Below are 14,444 nucleotides of genomic sequence, written 5' to 3' on the forward strand. Positions count from 1 at the left end.
TGTGGAGGTCAGAGGACAACTTTGTGGAGTCAGTTCTCTCCTTCCACATTTATATGGATTCTGGGGATCAGACTCTGGACATAAGGTTTACATGGCACTACTTTACCTGCTGAGACATCTCACTGGCCCCTCATCTTGAGCCTCTGAGTGCAGTGCAGTTATGCCCTTGTTAGTGGTCAGTCCCAATTCCTTAAGCAGATTTATTTTTTTCCAGAAAAGTCTTTTGAAAGGAGTTACATACTAGTTGCTTGTCTTTTGATGTTTGACTATGAAGTGACCCCCAAAAACTCAAGTTAAAGAAAGGCTTGATGCCCAGCTCAGTGTTCAGAGGAGGGATTTTTAGGAAATGATTGGAGCATGAGGGCTCTGATCTAATCAATGATTGAATCCATTGATTGATAATTTGATAATGTTATTGAGTAGTGGGACTTAGGAGCTAGGGCCCTGTTGGAGGATATAGGTCATTGGCTGTGTGCCCTTGAAGGGTGTGCCCTGTCCCTGGTCCCTTCTCTCACTGGTTCATGGCTGCCTAAGGTGAGCAGCTGTGTTCTGCTATACCCTTCCCCCATGGTGCTCTACTTCACCACAGGCTGATCACAATGAAGCCAACCAGCCATGGACTGAGACCTCTGAATCCCTGAGCTAAAATAAATCTTTCCTGCTTTGAGTTGATCTGCTCAGGCATTTTGTCACAGTGATGAAATATGGCTAACACCCTAGGTCATGAGAACAGTTTTTGAAGATCACTGCAACATAACAATACATCTTTTCATTTGACAGCATGCATTAGTCCATAGGAGAGAACTTTCTTCATTATCTGTTTATCTTTAAAATAATGAGTATGGCCGGGTGTGGTGGTGTGCGCCTTTAATCCCTGTACTTGGGAGGCAGAGGCAGGCAGATGTCTGTGAGTTCAAGGCCAGCCTGGTCTACATAGTGAGTTCCAGGACAGCTGGGGCTACAGGGAGGCCCTTCTCAATAAATAAATAAATAATAAATAAATAAATGAATAAATAAATAAATAAATAAAAAAAAATAAAATGAGTATAAGAATGACAAATCAGGTCTTTTTGTTTTTGTAGTATCACTACAAACTCATGGTTTCATGTTTACTTGATATATTTTTATCACTTGAAATTATTGCCTATTCTAATGCTCAAATTGTCCCATCTTTGGGCAGTGGGAACCTTTTCCATATGGCTCCTGAACAGGGGACCATTCATTTCACAGATGAGGACCCAAGGCTCAGTATTGAGGTCTTGCTAACAAAAGCATCATCTAGTAGGACACAGTGCTGGACTTCAAACCCAGGTGTGTCCAACAGAGACTGTCAGGTCACAAAATTCATATTTCACAAATGAGAATTTTATGCAAAGAATTACCAGCTTGGTCTAAAATTAAGTAGATACTTGAAAGGGTAAAAAGATTTTAAATTTTTAGGAAGTTAACTACAGCAAAAGGTTAAGGGAAAGAAGGGTGGAACCTGGAACTGTTGACATTTAGAGATGTGGAAATGCTGCATGGAGAAGAAATTCTGAGGTCTGAGAAGCTGCTGTTTATGATGCTGGTGAGCATGGAGGGATAGTCCATGAGCCCGGGATACCAGCTGCCTCTCATGGTGTCAGAGTTTACTTCGAAGTGGACAACTGCTAACTGGACGCCAGGAGACTCCACGGTGCCATTAAGGCTACCTGCTAAACAAGGGATGTGCAACTGTCAAGCACAGACAGGGCAGGGATGATGGTCCAGGTACCCCATGCTAGTCAGAACCCCACTGGAGGTGCACAGAAAGTCCACTGAAGTTCACTGGAAGGCCACTGGAAAAGTCCTGGAAACTTGCCTGAAATGGACAGGAAGGTACAATTCTTTTCTTCCCCAGCAGCCTGGAGCCTCCCTTAGTGTCCTCTGCTGGCAGAGTGACTCTGACCAAGTATAGATTTGAGGGGTTTGAGCTGAGTAGCAAAAACTTGGTCATCAGCGTCCTGGCATGAGGCATGGCAGTGTCCTTGGCAATACTGGAGACTGGATTAGAGTGTTGCTCTTGTCCCTGGAAGAGAAGTGGAAGGGTTGAAGCAGCCATAGCAATAGAAGGAAACAACTACCTGGAAAACTTTGAGTATTTCTGAGCTGACATTTCCTGGTCTGGAGGGTAAGCCCTGGCTGCATTTGTTCCTATATTCACCAGTAGGACTCCCCTGGGCTCCTGGTTCTTAAATAGGGTTGACTGATGGAGGACCAGGAGCCTAGTAGGAGTTGAGTCAGGCACTCTCAGCTCATCTCTGTGGAGGCTGCACATTGCTTGGTATGAGATCAGGAGAGGGTTGGAATCCTTTGGTAGTAGTGAGCAGAGCTCTGGGTCTCCCAGACAAGGTGAGTGAAGCAACGAGGTCTTCTACCGTCCTGCAGGATGGGTAAAGCTTCACCATGCTACCTTCATGGGTGGACTTTCTGACTCCTCTGAGCTCTGGCTCCTGATGGGCCTTGATGACTCCTGGCCTCCACTACATCACATTTCTGGAGCTGCCGGGTGGGGGCCGGAGCTTGAGTGAGTGGATCCTGCCAGACAATCAGGCTTCAGTTTGATTTCCTTTAGATACTGAAATTCCAGCCCATCCCTAGAGCTGTTCAAGGACTCTGACCCCACCGCAGTGTGTATGGAAGAGGAGCCATGAAGACCTGGACAAGATGCATCCTGCTTCTCCTGCTACAGCTGGTACCAGGTAAGGGACATTCCTCTGTCCCCACCTCCTTTCCTGCTGACCGCCCCTGAGCTCTCACTCCATCATCCCATTTCCTTCCTGGACAAGTAGGAGAGGGCTGGGAGCAGGAGGTCAAGACTTGGATGCCCACTGGCCCTCTGATGGAGGCAGGAGAAGGCAGAATCAAAGAGGAGAGTGGTTGTTTGCTCCAAAGTAGGGTGATGTCACTGAGCCAGGTCATCAGGATGATGACTTTGAATGTTGTCCCCAGGCCCTTCTCTTCTGTGTTTCTCTCTCTCTCTCTCTCTCTCTCTCTCTCTCTCTCTCTCCTCTCTCCCTCTCTCTTTCTCTCTCTCTGTCTTTTTGAGATGGTCTCCCCATAGTTCCAGCTGGCCTGAAACTTGCTATGTAGATCAGGCTGGCCTCATTTTTACAGAGATCCTCCCGCCTCTGCCTCTTGAGTGCTGGAATCAAAGCCTTGGGCCACCACAACTGTCCTTCTTTTCCTTTTTCAATCCTATGAGAATTTCATATGCTATACAGTACATTTTTTTGAGACAGTCTCAAAAAAGGGCCACCTGTGGTCCCAGCTGGCCTGGAATTCACTATATAGACCAGGATGACCTCAATCTCTCAGAGTTCCTCTTGCTTCTGCCTCCTGAGTGCTACAAGTAGATATGTGTGCCACCACACCAGGTGTATACAATATATTTTGATTATACCCACCACCCACTCCCCTCTTGACTACTTGGGGACCAGCATGTCCCCCTTCAACTTCATCATCATCACCATCTCCTCCTCCTCTTCTTTCTCCCCCTCCTCCTCTTCTTCTTTGCACCTACTGAGTCCATTTAGTGCTGCCCCATATGCACAAGGATGTGGATCATCTATTGGAGCCAGTGGCCACACCCCCCAAAGAAAAATTCCCCTTCCCCCAGTAGCCATCATCTACAAATAGCTTCTCAGCTAGGGGTGGGGCCTTTCGAGTTTCTCCCCATCCATGCTGGAGCCAGTGGCTGAGCACTCAGTCACTTATTCTCAACACTTTGATCAGTTATGATTGTCTGCACTAACCAGGATCCACTGTAAAACCTCTTATTTTCTAGGGGCATATGGGGATGTATTGCCTTCAGGTCAGGGCCATCTCTGGCTGCCCCAGTCCAGGTCAGGGGATGGAAGGAGGTGTTGGAGACGGAGAGACAGGACCCAAGTTGGAGTAGCTTTCTGAGAAGGCCCCTTTGCAGTGTGTTGCCACTCCAGAGATACTGGGAAGATTGTGGGTGGCCAAAATGCCCTGGAAGGACAGTGGCCTTGGCAGGTCAGCCTGTGGACCACCTCAGAGGGCCATATATGTGGAGGCTCCCTCATCCATTCGGGCTGGGTGCTCACAGCTGCTCACTGCTTCCTTGGGTGGGTGGAGTTGGGGTGGAGAGTGGCTGCATCCTCCTTGTCTTGTCCCTCTTTGGCAGCTGCTTCAGCTGGGTCTGTCTCCTTCTACGTCTCTGAATCTCAGATTCTACCATGTGAAGGTTGGAGGACTGACACTCTCCCTTCTGGAACCCCACTCCACCTTTGTGGCTGTGAGGAGCATTCTTGTCTACCCTGGCTACATCTGGGAGGAGAGGTCCAGTGGAGACATTGCCTGGGTGCAGCTGGACAGCCCCCTGAAACCCTCCCAATTCACCCCTGTCTGCCTCCCAGAAGCCCAAGTCTTCCTAACCCCAAGGACTCTCTGCTGGGGGTCCACCCAGGAGAGACGTAAGGGAATGTGTCCTTACCTAATCCCCACTCCTGCTTAGGGAAGGACCTGCCTAGGGGATGTACTGACTAATTTGTGGGACTCCCCTTGGCCAAGGTGACCACTCACGGTGGATTTGGGGATGTTCAGGATTCTGCCCATTGCTGAGATGGGTAAGCTGAGGCTCAGCAGTTGTGAGATTACAGAGGGTAGTATGGTTCACAGGTGATAGAATGGACTTAACCCCTGCTCCCTGACTCTCTGTCTCCTAACTTTGAGGCATGGGAGGGAAGGGGGGACAGAGGAGGAATGGTTCAGGCTACTGTCTGCATGGTGGGAGGGAGTTCTTCTGAATGGGGACAAGGTTCAAGGTAGACTCACGCCAGGCTTCTGTCTGCTCCAGTCCTAGTGAGCATCCTCTAGGAGGTGGCTGTGCCTCTCCTGGACTCAGAGGAATGTGAACTGATGTACCATCTTGGGGAGCCCAGCCTGACTGGGCAGCAGCTCATCCAGTCAGACATGCTTTGTGCCGGCTTTGTAGAGGGCCAGAAAGACTCCTGCCAGGTGATAGCAGCCTTCATCTCCCCCTCCTGACTCAGCGCACTCTAGGCTCACTCTGCCATGTACTCCATCCCTATATCCTATATCCCAGGGGCTCCAGAGGGACCAGAGCCTTTGCCCAGCCTCTGTGGCCTCAGCAGAGGGTATTCCTGGAAGTCCTTCTTAACTGAGCATTTATCTCTCTACCTCAGGGTAACTCTGGGGGGCCGCTGGTCTGTGCCATCAACAGTTCCTGGGTCCAGGTTGGGGTCACCAGCTGGGGGTTTGGCTGTGCTTGGCCATTCTGGCCTGGTGTCTACACACGAGTGCCGACCTACATGAACTGGATTCAGAGAACGTTGGCTGGGTACCACTCTGATGACTCTGGGTCATATTCCAGAGTCCCTGAGTCACATGAAATACTGCTGCTTGTGCTGCTGATATTAGTCCTACCAGGGATCTTGTGAGTCATGAGTCCTAGATCCCAGAATCCTCTTCTGGTGGGATTTATGACCTAGGGGCTTAAAGTTGATACTGAGAAAAATGAATCTTAAATGATGTTTGAAGGTAACAGCCTGGGAGGTACTGGAGGATGCAGTGACTTGAAGAATTCAAGGACACAGCGATCTGAAACTATGGTCCTTCCCCCTTGGGCTCCTCACCTAGCATGAGGAAGCATCCTGTCAAACAGAGGCAAACACTCACATGTCACAGGTCCTGTTCAGCTCTTTTCTTTTTTTTTTTTTTTGGTCTTTTTGAGACAGGGTCTCCCTGTAGCCCTAGATGGCCTGGAACTCACTGTGTAGACCAGGCTGGCCTTGAACTCACAGAGATCCCTCTGCCTCTGCCTCCCGAGAAGGAGTGCTGGGACAAAAGGTGTGCGCCACCACGCCCGGCCTCAGCTCTTTTCTTGTCAACTCTTTTAGTCCCATTTCAATGCTGCAATGTAGAGCCCAGTGTACAGGGGAAATAGTGAGGCACAGAGAGTTCCTAAGGCCACATTCTACTCAGCTGGAGTAGAATCCCTGCCAAGGCAGGTTGCAGCTCAGAACCTGTGCTCTTGGCTATCAGGGACTCTTACTACATACCCCAGGCTGGCTTCAAACTTTCTGCTACCCTCAGTTCCTAAATGCTCTGATTACAGGCCTATGACTACCACACCCAGCTTTTGTTCTATAGTTGTAAGGCAAAAAAATTCCCTTGGCAGAGTAAATTTTTTTGAGGTTCTCCCCTAGAACTCACTATGTAGACCAGGCTTACCTTGAACTCAAAGAGATATGCCTGCCTCTGCCTCCTGAGTGTTGGTATAAAAGGCATGTACCACCACGCCTGGCCAGCAGAGTAATTTTATATTTGTTGAGTCTGATCATGAAAAATGTATGTGTTTTTCAGGTGTCAATTCCTTTATCTTACAGTTTTCTAACCATTTTCATTGTATTTTATAAGAGCATCTGGCCATGTATAATGTGCATTATATTGGTAATTGTCCTGTGCTGTTTGAACTCATTGAGAAGCTAGCTCTGAAAGTAGAGGTTACTCCACCCTGATTCAGACCCAAGCATGTTTGCCTTAAGGTGTTCTTTAAGGTTCTCTGTCTGGAATGGGCTGGCCCACCACAGCTCTATGCCAGGAAGGGAAGAGAACAGCAAAACAGTCCAAGAATAAAAGCATTGTAAGCTGGATGTTGTGGCACTGGCCTTTATTCTCTGTAAGATAGAGAATAAAGTTTACATAGCAAGTTCCAGGCCATCTGGGGCTACAGGGAGACCCTGCTTCAACACCGCCGCCCCCCCCGACCCTGCCAAAAAAACCCTGAATCCTTGAGAACAGCTAGAAGGTAAACCATTTCCAACAGAGGTTACTACTGTTTATCCCATGTTATAAAAATGCCTACAGTGGGAAAGAAAAACCAGCAATTCAGCCCTGGGAAGCTCGTCCACGGAGAGAAAGCTCAATCAGGAAATCCAGCTGACAGCTTTCACTTCCCTGTTGGTTCCTACTAGATCTTGTGACCATCTGATTTGATGATGTTATCTCTATCTATTGCTATTTGTGCTTTTACTTGGAAACTCACTGGAGGAGACCCTCTGCTCTGCCTAGTACTCTATGGGAGCTCCAGCTGACCGCCTCGACATAGCTTCCCTAGTCAATTTCTGATGAATGTTTTGAGCACCAGATTTGATGACGTTCTGCTTCCCGTCTATCAGCTACGTACCCATCTCTTGCTATTCATTTCTTTTACTTTGGTTTGCTATGTACTTAATAAACTCACCCATTCAGAATGAAAAGTATGGCTATTGTAGATCATTCTTGGAATAGTACAGAACACCATAGTATATTTAAAAATAGTCCTTTATCTCAGAAGGATTTCAAAGTCCAGGCCTGGGCAGTTTGCCTCCACTTCTATATCTTCACAGTTAGAATCACCCTTGTCCTGACAACTCTTGTCCTGTGTGGTTATTAGCAGACTCCCATTCTCCCATTCTCTTTCAAGAATGTCCCAAAAGTTGGACTTTTAGTTATATGTAGTCACCATGACTCAGCCAACTCAAGAGCAGGGAACCCTTTGAAATTTGCAGAACTTTCAGTCTCAACCTCAGGATATAGTTGCCATGACCATCAACTGGCCAATGAGAGTCTTCGTTCTGCCTGTTCTGGCCAGTGCTACCACACATGGGTGCTGTCCACAGTAGCCGTGGGTCCCTTCGCCAACTTGGTGGTGAGAACCCTCTGGCTGGGTTTTAGCAGATGGACAAAAGGGCACTTGACAGAGCTAGGTCATCATTTGCAGGGAGGGAGGCATTTTCAAACTTGCACCGTTGCCTCAAAGTTTGAGAAACTCCCACTGTCTGTGTTAGAAGGGGTGGCTGGGGGTAAAGGGGATGGCTATTCCCTTTAAGGGGACCATGTGAGCCCCTCAGGGATAAGTCTGTTTCCTGAACACCCTGGGAAGGTTGTCTAGAACGCTACATGGGGGTGGGGGCTCTAAGTCTGGGGTCAAAACCAAGGGGGGAGGCCGAGGAAGTGACTTAGTCGGTCAAGTGCTTACCACAAAAGCATGAGGACCTAAGTTTGATCCTCTACACCCATGTGAAAAAGCCAGGCACAGCAGTGTACACCAGTAATCTGAGCACTAGGAAGGCGGTAAGGGTTCCTGGGACTTGCTGGCTAGCCAGGCTAGCCTAATAGGTAAGCTCCAGGCCAAAGAGACACTGTTTCGAAAAAGGAAGTGGATGGCACCTGGAATAGCAACATCTAAGTTTGACCTCTGGCCTTCACACACATGTGCACATGTGTATACATACACAGGACACATACAGCTGAGGTGGGCTTGATTGGAGCTGACCTCCCAGGGCAGAGGGAGGAGATGTGGGGGCAAGGGACCTATCAGTCCTGGACCATCTGCCCTTCCAGAGGGCAGGCACTGTGGACAGCTTCTTAGTTGTAAAGAAATTTCTACCGCCCTGAATAGGGGTGCTGTCAAATCTTTTAGTTCCCCATGGATTGCCCTCACAGGGCTCTCCTCTGTCTATTCCCGTTTCCCTATGCTCTGTTGTATCTTGTTTGTCCTTTTAGCACTCAGAACTCAAGTCCCCAGTAGAAGATTCTGGCCTTTCAGATTCGTCTCATCATTTTCCCTTGCTAATACCTTTCAAGTGTTTTGCTAATAAATTCTCTGTCTCCTTACTCCTAACAATAAGTGCCTTCTAGAAGTTTAGAGAGAAGGTAGTAGATTACAACAGAACTAAAATGCCTCAGTTCTGCATTTCTAAATTTTGTTTATTTTTTCGTTTTTTTTTTAGACAGAGTCTCCCTGTATCCCCAAGTGACCTGGAACACACTATGCAGACCAGACTGGACTTGAAATCACAGAGATCCACCTGCCTCTGCCTCTGGGATTAAAGGTGTGCTCCAGCATGCCTGGTTTATTAGTACTGAAGCCCATGGAGGCCAATGGTATCAGATCCCCTGGAGCTGGAATTATAGGTGGTTGACCTGATGCAGGTTCTGGGATGAAGCTTGGGTCGTCTGGAGGAGCAATATGTACTCTTAACCGCTAAAACATCTCTCTAGCCACAGTTTGTTTGTGGGGTTTTGTTGTTTTTTTTGGTGGGGGGAGTCAGGGTCTCCCTGTAGCCCCAGCTGGTCTGAAACTTGATATGTAGACCAGGCTGGCCTAGATCTCACAGAGGTCTGCCTGCCTCTGTCTCCTGAGTGTTGGGATTAAAGGCATGCACCACCATGGCCAGCTTCTCAATTTTTTTAAGGATTCGTTTTTGAAACAGGATCTCATATAGCCCATGCTAGCCTCAACTTATGTAGTTGATGATGACCTTGAACTCTGGATCCTCCTGCCTTCAGCTCTGGAGTGTTGGAATTACAGGGGTGTACAACTAAGCCTGGTTTCAAATTTTCATTTCAAGAGCCCTCCTTAGATAGTAGCTCTGGTCTTTTCTTCAAATGACCCACCCACCAGGGACACACAACCCTGCTCCAAGGTCACCTCTCATCCAAGCTGTGTGTGTGCTTTTTCTGTGCATCTTTTTGTGTGCCTCCATGGGTATGAATTGGACAGACCCATATTCATTTCCCAGTAGTATACTTAACCCTACCCTCCCAGGGCCTCCCCTCATCCCCACCTTCTTCCCCTCCCCTTCTGCCAACAGGTTACAGGAAGGAGCGTGAAGCAATCCAGAAAACCCCAGGATTTTCTTACCCTGATAATGACTGCGTGCAAACATGGCCCCCTTTTTCTTCTTCTGATCATTGGCTTTCTTCCCCTTATAAAGCCTTCTCACTTGGCTCCCAGTTTACTACAGCAGGCAAGGAGGGCTTTCCTAGTGCTGAGGTGGGAATGGGGGTCAAGTGTGACTTGGAGACCAGGGGGTATCTGACACCACTAAGGGGTTTGTGGCACCACACCCAGCAGTTCTGGCACCTAGGTATTGTACCTATCCTTTCTTCACAAGGGCCTCTCTCAGGCACCCCTGCTGTCTTCACTGTCCATATACCCAGGCTGGCCACCCTCAGACCCAGGTTGGTCTAGTGACAGGTTCATTCTAGGACAGATTGCAGCACATCTGCCCAATTCCTTATTGTGCAAGAGGAGGCAGTTCATGGCCAATATAGACAATACACAGATGCACCTCCAGGGTTGAGCCAGAACAAGGATAAGGAAATGGTTACAATTTACTCAAATGTTCTGGAAGACCCACAGGACTGACTTCTGTCCAAAGGTCGGGGTCACCCAGGCCTTTGGTGTTTGGTCAAAGTGAGGAGCTGAGCCAGGGCCTCGGGCTGGCTTGGCCTCATCTCAGAACTAGGAGTGAACTGGCTAGAAATGATTCCCAGGGACATGTGAGCTGTGCCAATGGCACCATGTGTAGCTGGGCCCTGGTTTCCAAAGCAAGAAACTCCATGCTGTAGGTGCTGAGGTTATTGGGCACTGGGAGTATAGGAGGCTCTGGAAAGGCCATTCCCCCCATGAGGGTATGCTGGCCTGGCACCTGAACCGGAAGTGGTGGAAGGAAAAGATGATTTGGGTTTGTCTCATGCTTCACCAGGAAAATTCACTTCTTGAGGAAGCTTTGGCTTCCTCAGCTGTAGAAATTGGAAATTATGGGGCTGGAGAAATGACTCAGTGTTTAAGAGCATTGGCTGCTTTTGCAGAGGACCCACGTTTGGTTCCCAGCACCCATATGGAGGGTAATAACCGTTTCTAACTCTGGTTCCAGGGAATCCAATGCCCTCTTCTGACTTCTGTGGGCATTACACTTATGTACATGCAGGTAATACACTCATACACAAAATAAAATAAAAACGATAAACAAAATATTTAAAAAATGGAAATTAACCTCCCCCCAAGGATGTTCATGACTGAGTAATGATTGTGCGAGTATGTAACATCATGTATGTTCCAAAACAGTACATGATAAATGACAAGGTGTTGTTCCATCCAACCTTATATTTACCCATCTGCTTATCGATCCTTCTATCTGCTCATCTATCTATCCACCTGTTCATTGGCATGTCTACCCACCTATCTCTTTGTCCATCCATCCATCCATCCATCCATCCACTTACATACCTACTTATTTACTCATCCATCTATCCCCTTCATTCAAGGACAATGATCAGATCATAGGAAACTTCCTAGCATAGACAGCCAGATACTTCAACAGGAGCTCATTCCCCCAAGCAACATGAGGAAAGCAATTGCTTCATCACAGATTTTTCTCACCGCTGTCTAAACCTACTTCCTTCCTTCCTGTTGCCAGCTCTTAGTGTTACTAGTTCAAATGAAGTTAGAAATTTCAAAAAGGCAAGCAATACCATCCAAATGTTCAAGCATAAAAGACAGTTCATGAGATGGAGTTCCAGGACTGCTTTCCTAGGAAGTAACAAATAGGTCTTATATTGTCTGTCAGGTTTTCCCAGGCTATTATGGCTTTTGAAAAGGCTCAGGACTTCTGAATGCAACATAATTTTTTTTAAAAACAGGGTCTTCCTGTAGCCCCAGCTGGCCTAGAACTCACTATATAGACCAGGCTGGCCATGAACTCACAGAGATCTGCCTGTCTCTGCCTCCCAAGTGCTGGAATTAAAAGCGTGTGCCACCATGCTCGGTGCAACATAACTTTTAATCTTGGCCCTGGAACACTGGGTCTGTTCATGCTATGGCTGACTGGAAGTCAATTCCCCAGAAAGGTCAGACAGCAGTCAGAGTCAAGCTACCTGAGCACAGAGAGGCTTCGGGAAAGTCCCTCTGCAGGCTTTGGAGGAAGTAGGTAGCATAAACAGGCTATTTTAGGATGAACAGTCTGTAGAAACCTGCTTCATTAAAGATGGGAAACACGGTTGGGAAGTCAGGCCTTTCTTACTCTGTTGTGTCCCATCCCCAACATCCCCAGCCCTCTCAGTCCTTGTGTCACAGGTGGTCCTTGTGTCTTTCAAGTTTTGCAGGCATGGTGATTTATGTCTGCAATTCTGGCATTCAGGAGGCATAAGGATTGTTTCCAGTACAAGGTTATTGAGATCCTGTTTCAGAAAAAGGGGGAGGGAAGAGAGATGACTCAGTAAAGTACTTGCCTTGCAAGCACAAAGACCTGAGTTCAATTCCCAGAATCCATGTGAAAAAGCCAGTCGTGGTAGTATGTACTTGTAGTCCAGCGAAACCTGTGACTGTAGCCAGCCAACTTAGCTGAACTGGCAAGTTCCAGGCCAATGAGAGACAGTATCAAAAACCAAAGTGGATAGCACTTGGAGAATACCACCCAAGGCTATCCTCTGGCTTCCACATGCACCTGCGTGCGTGCACACACACATACACGCACACACACACACACACACACACACACACACACATACCAGTCACTATCTCTGGCTAATGGGCTATTTATTTTTAGACAGAGTTTCCTTGTAGCCCCAGCTTGCCTGGAACTTGCTATGTAGACCAGACTGGCCTCAGTCTCACAGAGATCCACCTGCTTCTGCCTCCTGAGTGCTGGGATTAAATGCATGTGCCACCATACCTGGCTTATTTATTATTTATTATTTATTTATTTATTTATTATTTATTTTTGAGACACTGTCTCACTCTGTAGCTCAGGCTAGGATTGACCTTTGTGCAATATTCCTCAGTCCTGGGATTAAAGGCATGATCCACCACTCCTGGTTGGACTTCTATTTATTTTTTTAAGATTTATTTTATTCATTTTAATTATGTGTGTGTGCGTGTGTTCCTATATACATTTGTATATATGAGTACAGGTGCTATTGGAGGTCAGAGGCTTCAGATTCCCTGGAACTGAAGTTATAGGCAGTTATGAACCACCTGATATAGTGCTGGGAACAAAACTCAGGTCCTCTGCAAGAGCAGTACATATTCTTAGCTGTTGGGCTACCTCTCCAGCCCCTTTTAATGAATTATTATGTATTTTTATGCATTTGAGTGTTTTACTTACATGTATGTAAGTGCACCCATGTGTGCAATCCCCACAGAGGCCAGAAGAGGGCATCATATCCCCCTGGAGCTGGAGTTAGAAACAGTTGTTAGCCACCATGTGGATTCTGGAAACCAAACCCAGGTCCTCTGCAAGAGGAACCAGTGTTCTTAACTGCTGAGCCAGCTCTCCAATTCCTCTATCTATTTATCTATCTATCTATCTATCTATCTATCTATCTATCTATCTATCTATCATCTATCATCTATCATCTATCTATCTATCTATCATCTATCTATCTATTTATCATCTATCATCATCTATCTAGAGACAGTGTGACCTTGAACTTGTTATGAGGCAGAGGATGTTCTTGAACTTCTGATCTGCCTGCCTTCATCTTCCAGATGCTGGGGTTATAGTTATATATCAAAACAACAGTCCTGTGAATTGAGCTAGGACCTTTTTGCATGCTAGGCAAGCAGTCTACCAATTGAAATAGAACCACAGGCCCAACTTTTCATAGATGTCTCTACTTTGATTTAAATTTCCTTTTGTTCAATGACCAAACGTATTTTTCTAATTTTCCAGCTTTTTTTCCTTTTGTGTGTACAATTGCGTGCGTGCATGCATGTGTGTGTGTGTGTACATGCGTGTGCTCATGTATGTGTGTATTTGTTATGTGAATGAAAGGCCAGAGGTAGGTGTCTTACTCAATCCCTGCCCCTCTTTTTTTTTTTTCTTATTTTTAAAATTGTTTTTGAGATAGGGTCTTCCTGTAGCCCCAGCTGGCCTGGAACTCACTGTGTAGACAAGGCTGGCCTCAATCTCATAAAGAGTCACCTGCCTATGTGTATGAATGTTTTGCCTGTATGTATCTAAGTGCACCTGTGTAATGCCTGCATGTTTGTAAGTGCACCCGTGTTGTGCAATGTCCAAAGGGTCAGAAGAGGGTTTCAGATACCCTGTAACTGGAATTACATATGGTTGTTAGCTGCCATGTGAGTGCTGGGAATCGAACCCAGGTCCTCTGCAAGAGCAACCAGTGCTCTTAACCCCTGAGCCATCTCTCCAGCCCTATTTTATTTATTTTTATGTGTATGAGTATTTTGATTGTGTGTATTTTAGTACACCCACAGGGGACAGAAAAGGGCATCAAATCCCCTGAAACTGGAGTTAAGTACAATTGTTAGTTGCCACATGGGTGCTGGGAACCAAATCCAGGTCCTCTGCAAGAACAGACACTGTTCTTAACCTCTAAGCCATCTCTCCAGCCCCACTACTTTACTTTTTGAGTCTCTCACTGAATCTGGAGTGCAATGATTTGGCTAGATAGGCTGAGCAGCAAGCCCCAAGGATTTGCCTGTCTGCCTCCCCAAGTGCTGGGATTACAGGTGCACACTGCCACGTCTGGCTTTTTTATGTGGGTGCTGGGGAGCTTTATGCCATAAGTTCAAGGCAGTAGGGGTAGTTCTTATTTTAATTTTTAAAAGTGAAGTTATTCTAAGGAAACAAGGATTATCACCA

General features: G+C 46.9%; 1 protein-coding gene across 1 annotated transcript; it reads left to right on the plus strand.

The window, feature by feature from the left end:
- Positions 1 to 2,668: 2,668 nt before the first annotated feature.
- On the plus strand, positions 2,669 to 5,444 carry LOC103744828 (serine protease 30-like). Its single transcript, XM_008846684.1, is given in 6 exon segments — positions 2,669 to 2,720; positions 3,806 to 3,832; positions 3,944 to 4,124; positions 4,213 to 4,457; positions 4,841 to 5,001; positions 5,190 to 5,444. Coding segments are annotated over 6 exon segments (921 nt in total).
- The last annotated feature ends 9,000 nt before the right edge of the window (positions 5,445 to 14,444 follow it).

This window comes from Nannospalax galili, unplaced genomic scaffold (genome assembly GCF_000622305.1).
Source record: "Nannospalax galili isolate Female #2095 unplaced genomic scaffold, S.galili_v1.0 scaffold471, whole genome shotgun sequence".
Lineage (NCBI taxonomy): Eukaryota > Metazoa > Chordata > Mammalia > Rodentia > Spalacidae > Nannospalax > Nannospalax galili.